The 22,437-nt window shown below is 36.7% G+C and overlaps 2 protein-coding genes across 2 annotated transcripts; both read left to right on the forward strand.

Moving 5' to 3' along the window:
- Positions 1-1,872: 1,872 nt before the first annotated feature.
- LOC146651009 (uncharacterized) lies at positions 1,873-8,526 on the forward strand. Its single transcript, XM_085383595.1, has 5 exons — positions 1,873-1,939; positions 2,032-2,349; positions 2,434-2,524; positions 7,452-7,521; positions 7,617-8,526. Exons 1-5 carry the CDS (start codon positions 1,873-1,875, stop codon positions 7,701-7,703), a joined length of 633 nt encoding a protein of 210 aa, XP_085239721.1. The 3' UTR covers positions 7,704-8,526.
- A 2,978-nt stretch (positions 8,527-11,504) lies between these two features.
- Positions 11,505-15,613, forward strand: LOC146651010 (uncharacterized). The gene is made up of 5 exons (XM_085383596.1): positions 11,505-11,571; positions 11,664-11,981; positions 12,066-12,156; positions 15,283-15,367; positions 15,503-15,613. Exons 1-5 carry the CDS (start codon positions 11,505-11,507, stop codon positions 15,611-15,613), a joined length of 672 nt encoding a protein of 223 aa, XP_085239722.1.
- Positions 15,614-22,437: the final 6,824 nt, after the last annotated feature.

Consider the following 22,437-nt stretch of genomic DNA (forward strand, 5'->3'; position numbering starts at 1 on the left):
CTGCTGATAAAGGCAGCACGGATCCACCATGTTATAGCCACCACCATAAAGTATCCACTATTATTTGGATATAACAGCAATAGAGACTCATCAGGAAACATTTCACCAATCTTTGGATGCCCAGCTGTGGTGAGCCAGTACTAACTGTTGCCTCAGTTTCCTGTTCTTAGTTAACAGGAGTGAAAACTGGTGTGATCTGTAGCCCATCTACTTCAAAGTTTGACATATCATGTGCTCAGAGATGCTCTTCTGCATAACTCAGCTGTAATCAACGGTTATTTGAGTTACTGTTTCCGTCCCATCAGCTTATAGCAATGTGGCTATTCACCTCAGACCTGTGGGACACAGCTTTCTTAATTTCACACACTAAGTTTATGAAATTTGTTTTTGTTTTTCAAATGCATTACCAAAAAAACAAACAAACAACATACAAAAACCATAAAAACAAAAAAGTTTGAGGTGGTAACCAGAGTGTCAATAGTGGGACAATATGTGTGATTGTGTAAAGAGACTTATGTCACTGACATCACCAGGGTTTCTAATGAAACAGTTTTTAATTCAGTTATCAAACAAAGCTTAAGGGGAGCATTATACACAGCAAGAGGAGGTGTGTTTGACTCTTGCAACTGTGGTTTTACACTCTACATTTAACACCTGAAAGGTGTTGCTAAGGTTTAGCTATTGTGCTCTGAAAACATTCACATTCTCACCAGAACCCGTGCACCATAAAAATCATCGTTATCATCAAATCCTCACAGTGAAGGACAGAAAAAAAATCTCTTGTGTTTATACTAATCACTATAAGGCAGTGTTACTAATCTTATCTCATATATTTAGGTATCTGAAACACCTGGAAAGTGCTAAGATATTATTATTGGTCACTACTTTTACTCTGCAGAAAGAATTATGATGAGGACACTGAAGCAGGATCAGTTTCCCTCAGGAGAAGAGAACAGAAGATGTTTGTCATGTTATAGGCAGCAACTCTCTCAACCACAGGGTGGCACTGCTTGTTGTAAAAATAACAAACACACCAGTGAGGTGGCAGGCTGAATTCAATCTATGATGTTTAAGCAGATCCTTTTAGACATTATCGCTGACATTATCAGTTAGAGCCTGAAAGGTCCTGATAACGTTTAGTTATTTAGCTCTCAAAACATTCACATTTTCACCAGAACACGTGCAACACAGCAAAAGCAGAAAGTCAGGAAGTCACTACACAAGAACAGTTTGTTCAAAATCACACAGTCCTGAGATGAAATGTCATCAGTCAGCTGCTAATGAATATTTATACATGTCTGTTAATAGAAAACATATTAATGTTAATAATAATTCTTTATTGAGTCACGTAACAGTGAACTATTGATTATGACATATCTAAATGTCTTCCATAAAAATGACCTGCTGTTGTTAATTGTTCTACTTCACAGTCATAAAGCAGAACAATCACAGTTGTGTCACAAACTGAGCAATGCAAGAAAATCATTGCAGGTCCAGTTTTTATCTGGTGGGTAAAGACTGATTAACAATGCAGATGCAGTTTTAGCAGTTGAAAAATGCTCCTTTACTCAGGTGCAGCTTATATTTTCCATTTATGACATGAGTGACTAAATTACAAGAGGAAATTAATTGCAATATAATTGTGTTAAGTTTCTGGAAGAAATATACTTCAGTTGTGACAATTCTGAATCATTGCATACATTACTTAAATGTAAATTATCGCTTCAACAAATGGTGATACATTCACATACATTAGTTCAGAGCTCAACTCTACAGCAAGTAACCACTTCCTTTTTTTGCGGCTCCTCCTCAGATATCAATACAGCTGACGGTGAAGTTCAGGTCTGTTTCTCTCTCTGTCTGATGATCACGATGTTCACTATAAATCGAGCAGCACTGCTCTTCGTTCAGCTGTTAGTGATGTGGGATGTCTTTGCAGGTAAAGAGCACATTTGTGTTTGAGATTCACTTTTTTACAGATGAAGTGCAGATAGAATTTTATATTGAATGATTGTCTCCTTTAAACTATAGAGATCGCTAAAGACGACCACAGAGCTGTGCTGGTGTCCCGAGGAGACTCAGTGACGCTGACTTGCAACATATCCAAGACAAATGCAACGCAAATCTCCTGGACTAACAAAAGATCTGTTTTTCATTATTCCATTGAGCTGAATCGCACCTATTCAAATTTCTCATTGCATAGACTGAAAATAAATCACGAGTTTCCTACAAAGCTCGTTATTTTTAGCGCTCAACCTGAAGATGAAGGACTTTATACATGTAACATAATAGGCAAACGTGGCATATACAGCATTACATGGAATTTGACTGTGTCTGAGAACCCCAAAGGTAGGTAGACAAAAAGCAGATCCAGTCAATTCTAGCAAAGGTCAACCAAGCATTTTAAATTAATTCACTGCTGTTTTGATACAGAATCCACTTCATCAAAGTATTTTCTATACATACTCCCACCTGCAATTGGATTCCTTCTGTGTTGCATCACACTGGCTGTGTTTCTCTACAGGTGAGTAAAACCTTTTTATCTTCATAATGAATGCATGAATGTGATTATTTTTTGTTTGTCTGTAGAAGTGTTCTCAGTACATGTATGACTGATTGGATTATAAAGCACTATTTTCTATTTTCTATTTCCTACATTGAAAGTGTTTAAAGTTTGTTTTAAATAAGTAAAGAGGGAAATAGAAATGTGATATTGTGGCTTATACCATTGCGTTCATAGATGTGATGATTAATATTGTCATATTTCTATGATGTTTTTAAAGCAAATCATTACATTAGTGATCACAGGCTCAGTGCCTCATTGCACAAAGCTCAGATCTTTTTTATTGCTAAATGCAAGTTTTTATTTAATAAGATGATGTATTATTATCTATCTTTGAAAACTTCAAGGATGAAAGAGCTCAGACTTTTTTTTTCACTACTTCTGTAAGCACCGCAAACCTGCTCTGAATTTAAAGTTGTGAATCAGCCCGCTGTGCTTTCTTGCAGGGGGGCTATTGTTATATACAACAGGGCAAAAAGTGTCAATGACAGTAGTAAAGAACTGGCTAAAAGTGGTTAGAGTCAAAGCTGTCATTCACTTTTCTCTGAGGCAACCCTTCGCCAACATGTACATTTACATCCTACAACTACAAAAGAATGCAAGCTGAACTCATTCTGTACAGATTCATCATACATTTGGAAAAAACCCCATTAAAATAACAAAGAAGATGTCGTCCCACTAAACACTGGATGTTTTATAGACGTGCACTTTTGTTTTAGCTCAAGAGCTTGCGTCATCTTGGAGATGTCCGCTAATCGCTCTGCATTCCTTCATACATAACTGTTATGATCAATCCCATTTCAGAAAGTGTTATACTTTTCTAGATCATTTTCCAATAACTTCCTAGCCTGTAGGAAACATGCCCTCCACCCTCTGGAAACATGGGACTACAGAAGCAGTATAAAAATAAGATCTGTCCACAACGACCACATTTGGACTATAAATAGCCTGTACATGGCGGGCCTACGGACATCAACATCAGACATTACAAAACAACCCCTTCAGTGTGTATCAAAATTTGACGTCCAAAAATGACATATGAAAAACGTGACTCCAATATCACTTTGCATAGTGGGTTAGAGTTAGGTCTTGATCCCAGAGGTTATATGGGGTCTCATGTGTATGTTGTCTCTGTTTGGAGAATACAATCTTTGAGTCCTTCCATTCATGTAGATTTTCACATGGGTGGGGTAATACAGGAATACAGGAAGTGAAAGATCAAAAATGAGAGCCAATGAGGAGTACAAAATAAAACAGGAACAGAAAATAAACACACTAAAAATGCACAATGGTTTCATACTTCAGTGGCAGTGACCTCAATTTTACTGCATACCTATACAACAAACTGCATTCACTCGTGTATACTATGCTTAAAAATCTAATATAATTTGTGATTATTGATGCATGCACAGTAATTTGGAGTTCAGTATTTTGCTCAAAGACAACTTCACATGTGGACTGAGGGAACTCTAGATCAAACAATAAACCTGTGAATTAGTAGACTGCCCACTCTCCTAATTCACAGGCTGCTCTGAAGAACATCTTGAGAACTCAATCAAGAACCTCAGATATTCAACCTTAAAACCTCCTCAGATCTGTATCAGATTGAGGACTGAGGTAGCAGAACAAGCTGAATTATTCTGTTTTATGAATGTTTTGGTGGACAAACGGGATCGAAACAATGCTGAGCAGGTGGTTTTAATATTGTGTGTGAGTAATGTCTATCGTACTTTCATTGTGTTAAATAAATTACACCGTTCAAATACTGCAACACACACACACACACACACACACACACACACACACACACACACACACACACACATATATATATATATATATATATATATATATATATATATATATATATATATATATATATATATATATATAAAAATAGAAAGTGTGCAACAGTTACTTAAACTAAATTAGTCTGGTGCATAAATTTGGCCACCCTTGATGTTTTATTGATTTGAATACATTTAGCACTAATTATTGGAACATAAAATTTGTTTGGTAAGCTCATTGGCCCTTGACCTGCATACACAGGTGAATCCAGTCATGAGAAAGCGTATTTAAGGTGGCCAATTGCAAGTTTTTCTCCTCTTTGCGTCTTCTCTGAAGAGTGGGTACATGGGAGCCTAAAACAACTCTCAAATGACCTGAAAACAGAGACTGCTCAACATCATGGTTTAGGGGAAGTATACAAAAGGTTTCAGCTGTCAGTTTCCACTATGAGGAACATATTGAGGAAATGGAAGACCACAGGCACAGTTCTAGTTAAGGCTGGAAGTGACAGGTCAAGAAAAATCTTAGATAAGTAGAGGCGAAGGATCGTGAGAGTCAACCCACAGACCAGCTCCAAAGACCTACAACATCATCTTGCTTCAGATGGTGTCACTGTGCAAGCCAGTGACACAAGCCAGCTTCATTTTGGAATAAGGGGCTGTGGACTGATGAATCTAAAATTGAGTTATTTGGACATAACAAGAGGCGGTATGCATGGTGGAAACAGAACACAGCATTCCTAGAGAAACACTTGCTACCCACAGTAAAATGTGGTGGCGGTTCCATCATGCTGTGGGGCTGAAGTGCAGGTACTGGGAATCTTGCTAAAGTTGAGGGTTGCATTCCAGTCAGTATCAGCAGGTTCTTGAAAATCTACTAAGACGTTCAGGCAGAGGATCAAGTACAATATTCTGGAATGGCCATCTCAGTCCCCAGACCTGAATATTATTGAAAATCTATGGTGTGACCTAAAGCGGGCTGTCCATGCTCAGAAACCATCAAACCTGAGTGAACTGGAGATGTTTCGTAAAGACGAAAGGTCCAAAATCCATTCAACCAGAATCCAGACTCTCATTGGAAGCTATAGGAAATGTTTAGAGGCTGTTATTTCTGTAAAAGGAACATCTACTTACTTAATACTTAAGCTACTGTGTACTTCACACACATGGAGAGATGCCAAACTGCCTTTCATTGTTCTTGTAACAGTGACAATAAAATATCATTGTGTTCATCTGCTACATGATATATTTAAATGAAATTGCTGATCCAAATAGCCAGTGATTTACGAAGGAAAATTATCAAGGGTGCCCAAACTTTTGCATACCACTGTAAGTCCAAAATGCAGTAGGAAGACGTATGTACTTACTTATTAATCCCTACCCCACGCTCAACACTCTATTGAATCAACATATTCGATGTTACCCCAACTTCCCCTCATCACTAGCCCCACACAATAAAGACAGGCTGAAGGACATGTATAACCATAGCTACAGTGATAGATATAATTCAGATACAATTTAGCATAGTTATATATACTATCTTCATCAGCTTTATCAGTTTCATATTCTTCCAAAAGCACGTTTCAAAACATCTTTATGAACGGACTAATGCTTGAACATTGCTGTACCCACAGGAAAACTGTTCCACAGTTTTACTCCACAAATGGTAATACAAAAGGTTTTAACTCTTGTCTGTGCTTTAAGAGTCTTCAAATTAAATGTTCCCCTCAAATCATAGTCCTCTTCTCTGTCAAAAAACATCCTTTGTACATTTCCCGGTAACATATTATATCTGGCTTTGTACATAATCTCTGCTGTTTTTTATTTTATAAGATCCATAAGCCTCAGGATTTTCAATTTTAAGAACATAATGTTAGTGTAGTCTCTAAATCCTGCTTTAGTAATCATCCCGATTGCTTTTTTCGGAGTTTTACATAATGTTATCTATTTGTTATCTATTATCACACCCAGAAATTTTGTATGAGAAACTTGCTCCACTTCAACATTATTTATCAACAATTTGCTCCAGCATCTCTTTTACAATTTCCAAATAACACAAATGTAGTTTTATTCAAGTTTAGCAATAACTTATTGCTATCAAACCACATTTTCAGTTTAATTATTTCTTGTGTGACAATTTCCAAAATCCGTGAATTCTCTCCAGCACAAAAAATATTTGTATCATCTGCAAATAAAGCAAACTGTAATATATCAGATGTTTTACATATATCATTGATGTACAGGATAAACAGTTTTGGTCCCAATACTGACCCCTGTGGAACGCCACAAACACTGTCCAGGCACTCTTATTGATATTCACCAATCTTCACAAATTGTTTGTTTGTCTATCAAATAATAAGCTTTTTTTTTTTAGGTCAACAAAAACTCCAACTGTGCATTTTCTTTGAACTATATTATTAATGATATTTTCAATTAGTTCAGTTAATGCCGTGGATGTTGATCTGTTTGGTCTGAAACCATACTGACTGTCCATTATTACTTGATGTTTATCAATGAATTTGTCAAGTCTGTTAATGAAAACTTTTTCCAGTATTTTTGAAAATTGTGAAAGTAGAGAAACAGGCTTGTAATTTATGAACTGGTGGTATTACTTTAGCTATTTTCATTTGTATTGGGAATATTATATCCTGTTATAACAGGATGTTCCAAAATTCAACCCTATTATTGCAATAACCACAATAATAACAATACTTAAAGAACTGGGATGTGTCAGTAATGGGACTGAAAAACACAATAACTGTATACGCAACTGTTTACATTCACTTTCAAAGACAATTTTCACATTTTTCTTTGCTATGAACTGTCAGATTATGTATTGTGCGATTAAAAGTGTGTGTCATACATATCACCCATAATTCATACCTCTAATTTGGTAAATATCAAAAAGCAGCAACAGATATTTATAATTTTCACTATAAATAATCCACTATCAGAAAATTTTCAAAGGAAGGAAACAAAAAAAAGAAGAATATGTTTTGTGTTTATTCTAGTCATTATGAGGCAGTGTTTACTCATCCTATCTTACTGAAACACCGGGCGGTGTTCTAAGATTTTATTATTGGTCACTTCTTTTTTTGCAGAAAAAGCATGATGATGAAACTAAATCAGGATGCCGTCCAGGATCAGATTCCTCCTCAGTCAGGAGAAGAGGTCAGAAGATTGTTGCCATCTTTAACACTGTCACATGCCTCTGCCTTTGTACAGTCTGTACTTTGTCTTCATAGACATCTCTCCCTCAACCACAGGGTGGCAGCACTAATTGCAAAAACAACAGACAGAGGAGTCAGTATATGGAGAGACTGAATTCAATCTATGATCACTTCAATCTATGATCAACTGAAAAACCTTCCAGTTCCTGACAGACATGAACAGTGTCAGAGCAGAAACTAAAAGGGAACGCGATCAGAGGCAGGACACCCGGGCTATAATACCCTCAGCTTCAGCTCAGACAAATGACTCTGCCTGTGAGCGCAGCAGTTCCAACCATCCATCACCATCCAGGGAGCTTTTATATCTCAAGGATCTTTGCTGTAACAACTTTGAGAGCACTTAGTTTGACAGAAGTGCTTTTCTTCATCTGTGAGTATAAGACCAGGTTCATGAACCTATGTACTGTCAACCTATTGACTGACTATAAGAAAGCCTATGACTCACACAGATCCTGGAATGCCTAGAAATACAAGAACAACAGGACCCTAAGAGCCTTCATCAGGAATTCAATGGGGATGTGGTGAACAATGCTAGAGGCCAACTTGAAGCCAAGTGCGTGGTCAAGTGTGGGATTTACCAGAGAGATGCACTGTCCCCACTGCTGTTCTGCATAGGCCTGAACCCCCTTAGCCAGATCATCAACAAGACTGGCTAGGGATATCAACTACACAATCAAGCAATCATTAGCCACCACAACTATATGGATGACATCAAGCTGTATGCCAAGAGTGAACGAGACATAGACTCACTGATCCATACCACTAGGATATACAGCAATGACACTGTGATGTCATACTGACTGGAGAAGTGTAGTGAGATGGTAACAAAGAGAGGGAAAGCAGAACTGAGCGAACTGCACTGGCAGAAGGCAACAATGCAGACATCAAGGACAGCTACAAGTCCATCCATACCATGCATGGAGGGTTTCACCATATCCTGGGATTGTGCACTAAGCAGAATGAAGGAGACTAGTGAGTGTCAGTGTCATTATTGCTTTACTTTGCAGAAAAATAATGATAAGGACACTGAATCAGGATCAGTTTCTCCCTCAGTCATGAGAAGAGATCAGAAGATCGTCATCATCTTTAATACTCTCAAATTTTGTCTACCAAATTTTATTTTAGCCTTTTGTCTGTATAGGTAAGTATATTTATTTATACATGATTTGAAGTTCTCTGAACCATTTTCCAACAAAAGACACTCAGGAAATTCAGACCTCCACCAAGGCAGGTCACTCTCTGTGCAGGATTTTAGGGAATAGTGTTGTAATTTGTGTTCATTATTTTGTTTTCTTTGTTGCTTTTAAGCATTTTAAAGAAGTTTCACTGCAGAAATAATTAAGTGTAAAGTGCAGACGTTTGCTGTTTGCCCCACAGAAATACTTTTTAATATGTGTGCCATAATTTTGAGTATAATAATAATAATAATAATTTTTTATTGTTCATTAATGTGGATGTAGCGGATGTTTGTTTAGTAAAATGTCCTTAAATATTTAGTAATAATTAGCAAATGAACAAACGTTTTCTATGTTAATGAACATTTTTGGAGTTTAGCTATTCTGTTTTTACATTTTGTATTTTTGTATTGATTTTTTTATTTTGTCTTTACATCAGAGAGTGGTACAGAGCTGTGTTGTTGTCAACAAGACACTTGGTGATGTTGACTTGCAGCATATCCAATAAAAAAAAGATAAAACAATAATCTCTTGGATTTTCAATATTTCCTTCTGCTAGAATCACTGCACATAAACAGCGGTTATAGTTGTTTGGCCTGCAGCATTCACACTACCCCCCTAAATGTACTTGAAATGAGAGGAGAATTAAACACAGAATTAATTTGACTGCAATCTGCTATCTACTGACATCTAGTGGTGAGACTACAGCTACACACTGTACCTTAAATCAACCTCCCAGTTTTTAAGTGACTGTTTAAGACTGACATATTATATTATTTGTATGTTGAAATATTATGTGATTAAACTTCATGAACCCTTAAATTTATTTTATTCACTGAAGACATTTATACATGGTGCAGCACGGTGGCACGGTTGTTAGCACTGTTGCCGCACAGCAAAAAGGTCCTGAGTTCAACTCCACCATGAGGCCGGGGTCTTTCTGTGTGGAGTTTGCATGTTCTCCCCGTGTTTGCGTGGGTTCCCTCCGGGTACTCCGGCTTCCTCCCACTGTCCAAAGACATGCAGCTTGTGGGGATAGGTTAATTGGATAATCCAAAATTACTACTAGGTGTGAATGTGAGTGCGAATGGTTGCCTGTCCCTGTGTGTTGGCCCTGCGACAGACTGGCGACCTGTCCAGGGTGTAACCTGCCTCTCGCCCTATGACAGCTGGATAAGCAGAAGCGAATGGATGGATGGAATGGACATTTATACATGCGACATTACAAGTGACCTACAGTTCTTCATCGCTTCTAATTTTATACAGAAACCATTTCATCAAAGTATTTTCTATACAGACTCCCACCTACAATTGGATTGCTTATTGAAAAGGATGATTCTTGAAATTGTGTCCAACCGAGATACACTGTTAATCACTGTGACATTTAATAGATACTAATCCAGCCTTTCAACTTTTTATTTGATCAAATTTCTGCTCACTGAGTACCAATTTTATTCTTTTTTTAGTAAATCTCTCTAAATCTGAGCACTTTATATTTTATTAATATGACTGAACTTGATCCTCACTTAACTGCTTAAGTTATGCTACAGGTAAAATGTGCTTTTTAAGAAAAGCAATCCATAGTTTAAAATAAGTTTGATAAACATACACATTAGTATATTAACATACATACTGGCATATTTTCAAACTTGATCTGTAAGATTCTTTCTTATGAACGACATTTGAATGCATAAATGTAGAATATATATGAATATATGTAACAAGTGGAACATGTAATGTTTTTAAATAGCCAGCAGATTGTGACAGTTGATTATATTTATATTATTAAGTTGACAAGTTGGTTAGTGATAACTGGATAAATGTGATTTAAAAGGTGGCCTTTAACCTTTGTGTGTCTAAGATGAATACCTGGGATTTACAGAACGAGATGTTTATTATTAGTGGTTTTTAACATCACAAAAATGTGATGACTCAGTTTAAACAATCTGAGAAGCATTTTATGTGAAGTATATTGAGTTAATATTTTGTGAAAGATTTAAAAGAAATCCAACTGTACAATGAAATAAAAATTCTAATAAATAAAATGTGTGATTGAGTGCAGACAAAATGGGTAAAATGAACTTTCATTTGATTGATAAAAGATTCAAACTTGAGAAATTCTTCAATTAGAAATTAAAATGTATTAATTTAGTGAGCACCCCAAACTATTTGTATTTTTAAAATGAATGAATGAGCCAAAGAAAACACTGAAAAGAAGAAATGTCAGTGGTAAGGTAGAGGTGACTGATATGATTTCTAACTTTGGGAAATTTTGGGTCCCTTCATTTTGCTTTGAGATCTTCAACTTTCTGAAATTCATTTCCTAAATACACAGTTTTTACTTCATTAAACCAATCAGTCCAACTTTACAATGTAAAAGCACACCACAGTATTTGGGTGTCATTTTCCGAGGTGGTGATGTAGTGTTGCAGTTCAAAGTTGCCTCTCTACACAAGTGAGTCACACGAGAGACTAAATTATAGGAGACAATTATTTGTCATATAATTATATTCCCACTTCACTTTCCATGTTTGAACTGTGACAGTTTGTTGTGAATCTGAAATATTGTATAAATTACTCCCATGTAACATGTATTTTTCCATGTATTTTCTCAAAAAAGGTGAATCACATATTTGTGTTGAGTTTAACTGCAACAAACCACTTCCTCTTTTTTTGCGGCTCCTCCTCATATACAAATAAAGCTGACGGTGAAGTTCAGGTCTGTTTCTCTCTCTGTCTGATGATCACGATGTTCACTATAAATCGAGCAGCACTGCTCTTCGTTCAGCTGTTAGTGATGTGGGATGTCTTTGCAGGTAAAGAGCACATTTGTGTTTGAGATTCACTTTTTTACAGATGAAGTGCAGATAGAATTTTATATTGAATGATTGTCTCCTTTAAACTATAGAGATCGTTAAAGACGAAAACAGAGCTGTGCTGGTGTCCCGAGGAGACTCAGTGACGCTGACTTGCAACATATCCAAGACAAATGCAATGCAAATCTCCTGGACTAACAAAAGATCTGTTTTTCATTATTCCATTGAGCTGAATCGCACCCATTCAAATTTCTCATTGCATAGACTGAAAATAAATCACGAGTTTCCTACAAAGCTCGTTATTTTTAGCGCTCAACCTGAAGATGAAGGACTTTATACATGTAACATAACAGGCAAACGTGGCCTACACAGCTTTACATGGAATTTGACTGTGTCTGAGAACCCCAAAGGTAGGTAGACAAAAAGCAGATCCAGTCAATTCTAGCAAAGGTCAACCAAGCATTTTAAATTAATTCACTGCTGATTTGATACAGAATCCACTTCATCAAAGTATTTTCTACACATACTCCCACCTGCAATTGGATTCCTTCTGTGTTGCATCACACTGGCTGTGTTTCTCTACAGGTGAGTAAAACCTTTTTATCTTCATAATGAATGCATGAATGTGATTATTTTGTGTTCTTCTTCTTTCTTTGGCCGCACCAAATAAGAAAAAGACAAAGTGAAATGGAAATAAATGTATATGGCTAATATTATAGGATAGTAATTCGTTTAAAATTAAAATTGTCATATTTCTATGATGGTTTCAAAGCAAATTATGATAAATGAAAATTCCAAGTACACAATACAATCGAAAAATAAAATGCATTTAGATTCATAAAACCAACCTGGACCTCTTGAGTTCAGTTCAGTTAAATAACAAAATCACTGACGCAGGGTGAATGTTAATACCAGACGAAGAATGCAGCTGAAAAATCTCTCATTGCATCCAGCTCTGTCAGTAAACATGGTAAACTGTGATGGAGCAAAATACTGAAACTGCATCCATCCAGCGAGTGTGTTCAATAAAAAATAAAACACAGAATAAATGTGTCTGGCAGTAGTTTCTTTTATTACTCAACCCAACCTTTTTATTTCATATGAAGATGCTTTATTGTTTTAGGTAGGAGAACACCAGAATTATCAAGTTTGAGCTGAAATAGTTTTTATTTTTCAAGTTTAGTTTTTTGTTCAGTACGTCTGTAAAGGCTTAAATCAGCCTCTGTTCTTTATGTTGGCCTATTTTTCTATACAGACGAGAGTGAAAAGAGGAAATAAGAGTCGTGAAGAAGTGGTTAAAGGTGGTCAGAGTCAAAGCTAACATTGATACTTGGGACTTTTTCTTTCTTTTTTCTTTTTTTGTGGTAAACCTCCGGCGTGCATGTTTCCATTCTGCAACTAGAAAAATACCTTTGTTATTCTCAAAGAGTCTGCATTCACTGTGCGTAGGGTCATCGTGCTTCATGTAGATTTTGCTACAAACAACTGAGATGCACTCCCCAAATAGATGATATTCCCTGCCATAAATTAAGGTTTGGTACACAGGAAATAAGTTCAACAAGACACTCGGAGACATAACAGGGCCAGACAACAAGAGGGATAAGAAAGCTGGAATGCTGAATACTTGAGAAAGATAATCCGAAAGAAGACGAGAAGAGCTCACATGCAGAGAGGAGGAGACAGAGGCAGGTATATTGTGGAATATAGCAGGAACTTAAAATGGTGTGGTCAAATAGGAATACAGGAGGTAAAAAAATCAGAACTTTATGTAGTACTCATGATGAGTACTACATAAAGTTATAATATATAACACTAAAACCACTGCTGATTGATGCATCCAGGGCATTTCGGGGTTCAGTTTTTTGCTCAAAGATGATTTGACATGACTCTGGGGACTGTGTTGTTCTTGTGCTTTTAGATTTGACAGCTGTGTTTGATACAGTGGATCATGCCATTTTACTCTCTCGTTTGGAGCACTGGGTGGGCATTAGGAGTGTTTCAGTTCTTTCTTGGCAGGGCGAACTTTTTGTGTCAGTCTCTGTAACCATGTGTCGTCCTCCACTCCTCTCTTTTGTGGTGTCCCACAGGGCTCAGTTCTAGGTCCCCCTCCTCTTTTTTTAATATCTGATCCCTCTTGGTCCTATACTGAGAAAACACGGCATTGCATTGCACTTTTATGCTGAGGACTGTCAGATCTATGTCCCTCTAAAGAAAAAAGGCACATATTTCACACACCATTACTTCAGTATCTTGATGAAATCAAGGCTTGGATGTCTCTTAACTTTTTAAAATTCAATGACAGAAAGACTGAGGTGATGGTTTTTGGTAGTCCCACTGAGACCCCAAATGTGTATTTAGATACCTTGGCCCAGTATGTTAAGCCAACTGTCACAAACCTGGGGGTCAAAGTGGACTGAACTGAAGCTTGACAGTCGGATTAAGGCAAAATCAAGCTTCTTTCAGCTCAGGCAGCTGGCTAAAATAAAGCCAATTCTTTCACAGCACACTTTGAGACAGTTATCCACACTTTTGTTTGCACTCAGCTGGATTACTGTAATGCACTTTATATAGGGATCAGTGCATCATACATTACTCATCTACAGAGGGTGCAAAATGCCACAGCTCCTCTTTTAACTGGCACCCATATTTTAGCTTCACTTGACTGGCTGTCCATTTCTTTTGGGATTCATTTTTAAATTATTTTATTTGCTTTTAAAGCCCTCAATGGCCTAGCCCTATCTTATGTGTCTGAGCTGCTACAGCCTTATACACCCACCCGCTCTCTCAGGTCAGCTGATCAGCTGCTCTTGAAGGTACCCAGGACTCAGCCTAAACTTAGAGGAGATCGAGCTTTTGCTGTAGCAGCTCTGTGGAAATGTGGAACGATCTGCATTTAGAGATTAGACAGGCTTCTTCTCTAAATGTTTTTAAATCACTCCAAAAAACCCACCTCTTTCCCCTCTCCTTTGACCCCGTGTGAGATGTTGGTTTTATTTTTAGTTGATTCTATGCTGTTTTATCTTGTTTTTAATATAGGGCTGTTTTTTTTCCTGTATCACGTCTTTTGTTTATTTATTTTTGCTGTTTTCTGTTATTCTATTGTTTTTAACATATTTTCTGTACAGCACTTTGGTCCTGTGCTGGGTATTTTAAAGTGCTTTATAAATAAAATTGGATTGGACTGGACTGGACTGGAGGTTCAGATAACCAACCCTGTGATTAAATAGCACCAACCCTATATCACAGATACCTATAAAGAAAATATTTAGAATACAAGCAAGAACCTAAGATATTAATGTAGTAGCAAACCTCACAAGATCCTCCAGATCTCCATCAGACTGAAGTCTGAGGTTTCAGAACAAACTCAATTGTTCCAGTCAAAGATGTTTTAGTGACACAAGGGGAGGAGCTTAACACTATTGGGCAGGTAGTTTTAATGGTGAGCCTGAGCAGTATCTATCAGAATTTCACTGTGTTAAATAAGTTGAATTATTTAAAGAATATAACACAAAACTGAATGTTACATTCATTTTTCATGAACTCAAAATATGTTTTCATTCATTTCACCAAAATTTTTACCTCTACTTTGTCAAAAAACAAAATATCTACTGAAAAATAGTGATTATTTTTACTATCAGCAAATTCTTAATCATTTCTAAACCCATATATAAAAATGAAACAAAAATAACGTTCTGTGTTATTTTTCATTAGATGCTGCACCAGGACCCTGAAAAATGGCTTGCATGAGATCAGGACCTTGAGTTTTGTCCAGTATCATGCTCAGCTGGAAGGAAAGGTTAGAGGAACTTTATTTATTTATTTTTTTTCCACACAAAGTGTTTAAACTCATATCTTCTCTTACCTACCCTCATGCTTGCTATTTAATGTTTTTCTCGTAAGAATTAAGTTTATTTACACTTTCGATCCATAGGTGGTCCCTCCACAACCTCAAAGTTTTGCAGTGTACAGGACAGGCAGCACTTTGAGAGACTCAGTCCAACCTGTGACTTATGGTGTGCTGACAAGAAGAAAGTCCAGATAAAGAAGATGAAAAGGAAACAAAGTATAGACTGTTTAATTCATTGTCAGTGCTTGTAAGAATAATTCAACCACAAAGCTCAAACACCATTTTTCATTGCGTCTGCCTGGATTTATAGAATCAATTTACAAAAATAACAAATGATTGCTTTTATGTTGACCATGCAGTTTAGTTTTATTTTTATTACCAGGTTTTGAAACGTCTGGAGGTTGTACCAATTAAGAAAAAACTAAAGGAAATGTAAATTTATTTACATTATTTACATTACACTTAAAAATGAAAATTGTCACATTTCTATTATGGTTTTAAAGCATTTTATAAAAAATGAAAATTCCAAGTACACAACAATGCTAACAAATAGCATGCATATAGATTCATAAAACCAAGCTGGACCTCTTGAATTTAATTCTGTTAAATAACAAAATCACTATATTAGTGTAGACCTAATTTTCTATCTGTACGAGTAAAATTTTGTGTAAAAACATTTGATTTTCAATCTTAATTTTGACTGTTTTTTTTTTTTTTTTTATCTTTGACTTGTTTCTTCTGTTTCAGATATATTAGTTTTGTCATAAATGTATTAAATTAGGCTTTTTGCACCTGATTATTTTCATAAAGCTGAAACTGGATATATGTAATTTTTTTAATAAGCATAAAACAAGCATAAAATTAAGCTCATTCAGATTATGTCTGTTGTGTAAATATCTCCAGGTAACTTGCTGGTGATTTTCAAACAGATTTGGACTAACATTTGTGTCCTGGGTTTGAATCCACCATCTGGCTGGGACTTCTCTATGTGGAGTTTGCATGTTCTCTCCCAGTACTCTGACTTCCTCCCACAGTTCAAAGACATGCTGTTAGTCGCGTTACGTTAATTGGTAATTCTAAATTGCCAATCAGTTTGTCTCCAGGCTCCAGACATGTGTCATGCTTTTTACACCCTCCATTTGAACTTAACTAGTTTTGTTTTGAATGTGGCTGCTGAGAATTTAGCCAAAAATAAAAGTGAAATGATTCTGGAAGTTGTGTCCAACATGTTCATGATGCTTAATGTGAAATTCGACGGCCAGTCTGAAGACATTTTATACAAATTGCTATTTTAACAGTTAGCTGCTCACTGACCAAGACATTTTGTACTACTTAGTGAATTTAGTCTTGTTCTTGGTTCTCAGTTGGTTCTTTATCTGTAATACTGGCATTATTACATCTAGTTTAGTTCAATTCCCCAAAGAGCTGAGAATAGGATTGGAGCCCCTTTTCTGAGAGAGCTACTTTAACTCTTGGGGGCAAAGATTCAGCTGATAAATTTTCCTTCACTCCAGTGCATCTTATATTTATGAAATGAGTGACTAAATTACAAGAAGAAATTATTGGCAATATAATTGTGTTCAGTTTCTTGAATAACTGTGTTTGAACTGCGACATTTGTAGTTAAATTCAATCATTGCATTCATGACATCCATCCAACTTATTGTTTGAACAAATGGTGACACATTTACATACATTAGTTTCGTAGCTCAGCAGTAGAGCGGCTAACCACTTCCTTTTTGTGGCTCCTCCTCAGATACACATAAAGCTGACGGTGAAGTTCAGGTCTGTTTCTTCCTCTCTCTGTTGATCATGATGATCAGGCTAAACCAAGCAGCACTGCTCTTCATTCAGCTGTTAGTGATGTGGCATGTCTTTGCAGGTAAAGAGCACATTTGTGTTTAAGATTCCTTTTTTTCTAGATTAAATGCAGATATAATTTTATATTGAATGAATATCTCCATTAAGCTTTAGACATTTTTGGAGGAAACCACAGAGCTATCCAGATTTTCTACTGAAATATATTTATTATTTCTTTCAATCTTACATGTTGCTTAAAGACGACCACAGACCTATGTTGGCGTCCACAGGAGACTCAGTGACACTGACTTGCAACATATCTGAGAAAAATGCAACACTTATCACCTGGACTAACAAAAGATCTGTTTTTCACTATTCCATTGTGCTGAATCGCACACATTCAAACTTTAATAGACTGAAAATAAACCATGAGTTTCCTACAAAGCTAATTATTTTTAGTGCTCAGCCTGAAGATGAAGGACTTTATACATGTAAGATAACAGACAGAAGTGGCGTAAACAGCATTACATGGAATTTAACTGTGTCTGAGAACCTCAAAGGTAGGTAGAACAACAAACAGGAATAATCACTTCTAGTAAAGGTCAAACAAGCAATTTATATTAATTCTCTGCTGATTTGATACAGAATCCATTGCATCAAAATATTTTCTATACATACTCCCACCTGCAATTGGATTCCTTCTGTGTTGCATCACACTAGCTGTCTTCCTCTATAGGTGAGTAAAACCTTTTTATCTTCATGATGAATGCATGAATGTTGCTTCTTTCTGTTTGGCTGTAGAATCGGTGTCAGCACTTGTAAGACTGATTTGTCCATAAATCTCAAACACCATTTTTTATTATGTTTGATGGCATTTAAAGAGTCACTGTGACTCACACTAGCTGTCTTCCTCTATAGGTGAGTAAAAGCTTCACATAACTTCACAATGAATGGATGAATTTGGAATTTTTGTAGAATTAATGGATGAGTGAAAGCACAAATTAATCTATGTGTGCTAGTTTGCTGAAATGTAAGCTCTGGTCTGATTTCACTGTATAATACCCATGTATAGCGACAACAATGCAATCTTTATCTTTCTTTTTAAATCAAGGTTTGGTACACAACTCACCACTAAAGTCCATCTGAGAGAGGACAAGGATAACTATAATACTATAGTATTTTATATACAGAGGAGGGGAGAGACAGAGGCAGGTATAAAGCGCATTATGGTAGAAAATCACATAGGCGGGACCACAGCAATACAGGAAGTGAAATATCAAAGTTGAGAGCCAGTGATGACTACAAAATAAAAGAGGACCAGAAAAAAATAAAATAAAATGCAAAACAATGATTGAAAATCTACAGTAATATACTGACTGCTGATCGATACATACACGGCAATTTAGGTTCAGTCCTTTGCTCAAGGACAATTTGACATGTGGACTCAGGGAGCTAAAGGTCAAACAATAAACTCGGTAATAAGTCACCGGTAGCTCTGAAGAAAATCTTCAAATAACTCAATTTAAAGAAAAAAACTCAAAAAAAATATGTTCAGATATTCATCTAGCTTCAAAATTGCCCAGATCTTTATCAGATCGAGGACTGAGGTGCCAGAACAAGCTCAAGTGCTCTGGTCACAGGTGTTTTGGTGAACACTACTGATCAGGCTGTTTCAGTGTTGTGTCCAAGTAATGTCTATCAGACTTCAGTATTTAAATACTTTGCAGTATTTAAATACTGTAACAGAAAACTGAATGTTACAAACATTTTTCAGTTGAATCAGAAAAAAGCCTCAGGTACTTTAAAATCTAAAACAACATTTACTTTCCCGTCTGTGCTAATATATATTTTGTTTAGTGTTAAAGTGTTAAGCTTTGATATTTAGTGCTACTCTAATTAGCACTTTACACAATAGTATAGTGCATTTTCATTTCATGAAATATGAAAATAGATTTTTTTTTAAAAGCGAAAAGTATCACTCACATAACTGAAGGAAAATAAATAGATTTTTTTCTCAAAATATGTTGAGAATGCACAAATGCCGAATGCCATAAACTGCACGAATGCCATAAACTGCACAAATGTACTGTTAATAAGGCTGGGAAAACCTGCAGTCAGCTAAGACTGAAGAAGTCACTTGGATGAGTGAAAAAATGTTTCTCCCACTGAAAATGCTACATCCAGATGAGCAGAATCAACTTTTGGGATTTACTTACCTGGATGATTGAGCATGCATCAAGACTATCCTGTCTTATTTCTGAATCACCTGGCGAGTACTAAGATTTCATTATCAGTCACTTCTTTTAATTTGCAGAAAAAATGTGATGAAACTAAATCAGGATGCCGTCCAGGATCAGATTCTTCCTCAGTCAGGAGAAGAGGTCAGAAGATTGTTGCCACCTTTAGCACTGTCACATGTCTCTGCCTTAGTACAGTCTACACTGATTTTTATTTTTACTTTGTCTTTATAGACATCTCTCCCTCAGCCACAGGGTGGCAGCACTAATTGTGAAAACAACAGGCAGAGGAGTCAGTATATGGAGAGACTGAATTCAATCTATGATCACTTCTGAACTGAAAAACCTTCCAGTTACTGACAGACATGAACAGTGTCAGAGCAGAAACTAAAAGGGAACGCCATCAGAGGGAGGACATCCGGGCTACAACAGCCTCTTCAGCTCAGACAAATGACTCTGCCTGTGAGCGCAGCAGTTCCAACCATCCATCACCATCCAGGGAGCTTTTATATCTCAATGATCTTTGCTTTAACAACTTTGAGAGCACTTAGTTTGACAGAAGTTTTTTGCTTTATCTAAGACTATAAGACCAGGTTCACGAACCTATGTACTGTCAACCTATTGATTCACTATAAGAAAGCCTATGACTCACACGGATTCTGGAATGTCTAGAACTATACAAGACCAACAGGACCCTAAGATCCTTCATCGGGAATTCAATGGGGATGTGGTGAACAATGCTAGAGGCCAACTTGAAGCCAAGTGCGTGGTCAAGTGTGGAAGGTCTGAATCCCCTTAGCCAGATCATCAACAAGACTGGCTAGGGATATCAACTACACAATCAAGCAATCATCAGCCACCACACCTACATGGATGACATTAAACTGTATGCCAAGAGTGAACGAGACATAGACTCACTGATCCATATCACTAGGATATACAGCAATGACACTGTGATGTCATACTGACTGGAGAAGTGTAGTGAGATGGTAACAAGAAGAGGGAAAGCAGAACTGAGCGAACTGCACTAGCAGAAGGCAACAATGTAGACATCAAGGACAGTTACAAGCAGAGGTGTGGACTCGAGTCACATGACTTGGACTCGAGTCAGACTCGAGTCATTAATTTTATGACTTTAGACTTGACTTGAAAAAATGTTCTAAGACTTGTGACTTGACTTGGACTTTTACACCAATGACTTGGGACTTGAATTGGACTTGAACCGGTTTACTTGAAAAGACTTGATATTTCACCCCAAATATAAAATTTAACATGCATATTATATAGAGATTGAAAATGTGACGTCATTCAGGGGTAAAACCGCAAAGGATTCTGGGAACTCGTGGCAAGAGGTACTAGCGCACGCAGGCTTTCAATTGAAATCAGTCACACAGCGATAAAAAGAAACACAAAAATGGCAAGAAGCCGTTGTATTATTAACTGCAATAGCCGGTCGCATGACAGCCACGGAAAGCCGACGGGTAAAGAGATCGGTTGTTATCGGATTACGTCGTTGAAGAGAAATTGTTCGAGCCGTGTTTCCGAAGTGACAAAGAGGTGATGGATGGACTGGATTGCAGCCATTCAAAGACCAAATATAACGTCCCAGAACCCTCCAGCTCACAGGTTAGTCTGCTCCAAGCATTTACACGAAGGTCAGTGTTTTTTAGTAGTTAATACGTCATTTTCATAACATAATTAGTGATATAGGTTACAAGCAAGTCTGGCGCTGAACAGAAATTGTCGCGCTATGCTCCTTTATTTATTGTGTTTATTGTGCATAAATAGTGAATTGTCCTGACACAATATTGCGTTTCTCCTCTGTTATTATGGTACATTGACAAAAACATATACTTTTATTCACAGGATAAAACAGGTTTTTTGTATCACTAATTGCCCAGTACGATTACAGCATACAGTATTATTGTCACTGCTACATTTCTGTAACGCGTACCAGAAATTATTTCCACTACTAATTAATTACCGTTGAGCTCAAAGGTCCTATTAATAAACTGTTAACGAATGTGTATTTATGATGACGATTTGTGAGACTGGTAAACTTATATGATACATACGATGGTCTTTCGTTCTACACGGTGCATTTCAAGGTCCTGTACCCATCCGTCGGTAAACTGTACCTGGGCTTGTTGCAGTGACCTGAAGTTACTAAACTTCATGAGTGTATGCACTCACTCCAAGAACCGTATGATTATAAATATGCATATAAATATGCTACAATGAGATAGCTGACTTCATCTAACTAGCAAATGTTGTCCAGGCTACGTTGGTGATGCAGCTTTTTTTAATATGTATGATATTTTTGTCATGCGATTTTAAAGCCGGTCCTACAACCGCATCCAAGAATAACATGCAGCTTATCTCAGAACTGTCGGTGAAAATTATTCTTGGAGCTAGGTTTAATTGAGCTGCATTTTAAAGAGGTGCAATTTCACAATTTGTGTATATTTTCTAAGTTCACTATTTTGTCATGTGTTGAGAAAAACACAGATTTAAAAATTACATGGTCTAATATTTACATTTAGCATATAACTGCAACATGCTTTTTTCGTTTGTTTTTTTTTAAAGACTCAAAAAGACTTGAAATTCAAAGTTTCAGACTTGTGACTTGACTCGGACTTTTACACCAGTGACTTGAGACTCGACTCTGACTTGCCTGACATTACTTGAGACTTGACTTGAGACTTGAGGATAAAGACTTGAGACTTACTTGAGACTTGCAAAACAATGACTTGGTCCCACCTCCGGTTACAAGTCCATCCATACCATGCATGGAGGGTTTCACCATATCCTGGGATTGTGCACTAAGCAGAATGAAGGAGACTAGTGAGTGTCAGAGTCATTATTGCTTTACTCTGCAGAAAAATAATGATAAGGACACTGAATCAGGATCAGTTTCTCCCTAAGTCAAGAGAAGAGATCAGAAGATCGTCATCATCTTTAATACTCTCAAATGTTTCTACCT

The sequence above is a fragment of the Rhamphochromis longiceps genome, linkage group LG16, assembly GCF_057381845.1.
Source record: "Rhamphochromis longiceps isolate RC_006_pf linkage group LG16, R_longiceps_female_GT1.1, whole genome shotgun sequence".
In the NCBI taxonomy this organism is placed as follows: Eukaryota; Metazoa; Chordata; class Actinopteri; order Cichliformes; family Cichlidae; genus Rhamphochromis; species Rhamphochromis longiceps.

Excerpts from the sequence above, each read along its gene's own strand:
- LOC146651009 (XM_085383595.1), top strand. The coding sequence starts at position 1,873 with ATGTTCACTATAAATCGAGCAGCACTGCTCTTCGTTCAGCTGTTAGTG. Across the intron at positions 1,940-2,031 it reads GATGTGGGATGTCTTTGCAG|AGATCGCTAAAGACGACCAC; the intron begins GTAAAGAGCACA and ends TTTAAACTATAG. Across the intron at positions 2,350-2,433 it reads TGTGTCTGAGAACCCCAAAG|AATCCACTTCATCAAAGTAT; the intron begins GTAGGTAGACAA and ends GTTTTGATACAG.
- LOC146651010 (XM_085383596.1), top strand. The coding sequence starts at position 11,505 with ATGTTCACTATAAATCGAGCAGCACTGCTCTTCGTTCAGCTGTTAGTG. Across the intron at positions 11,572-11,663 it reads GATGTGGGATGTCTTTGCAG|AGATCGTTAAAGACGAAAAC; the intron begins GTAAAGAGCACA and ends TTTAAACTATAG. Across the intron at positions 12,157-15,282 it reads CTGGCTGTGTTTCTCTACAG|ATGCTGCACCAGGACCCTGA; the intron begins GTGAGTAAAACC and ends ATTTTTCATTAG.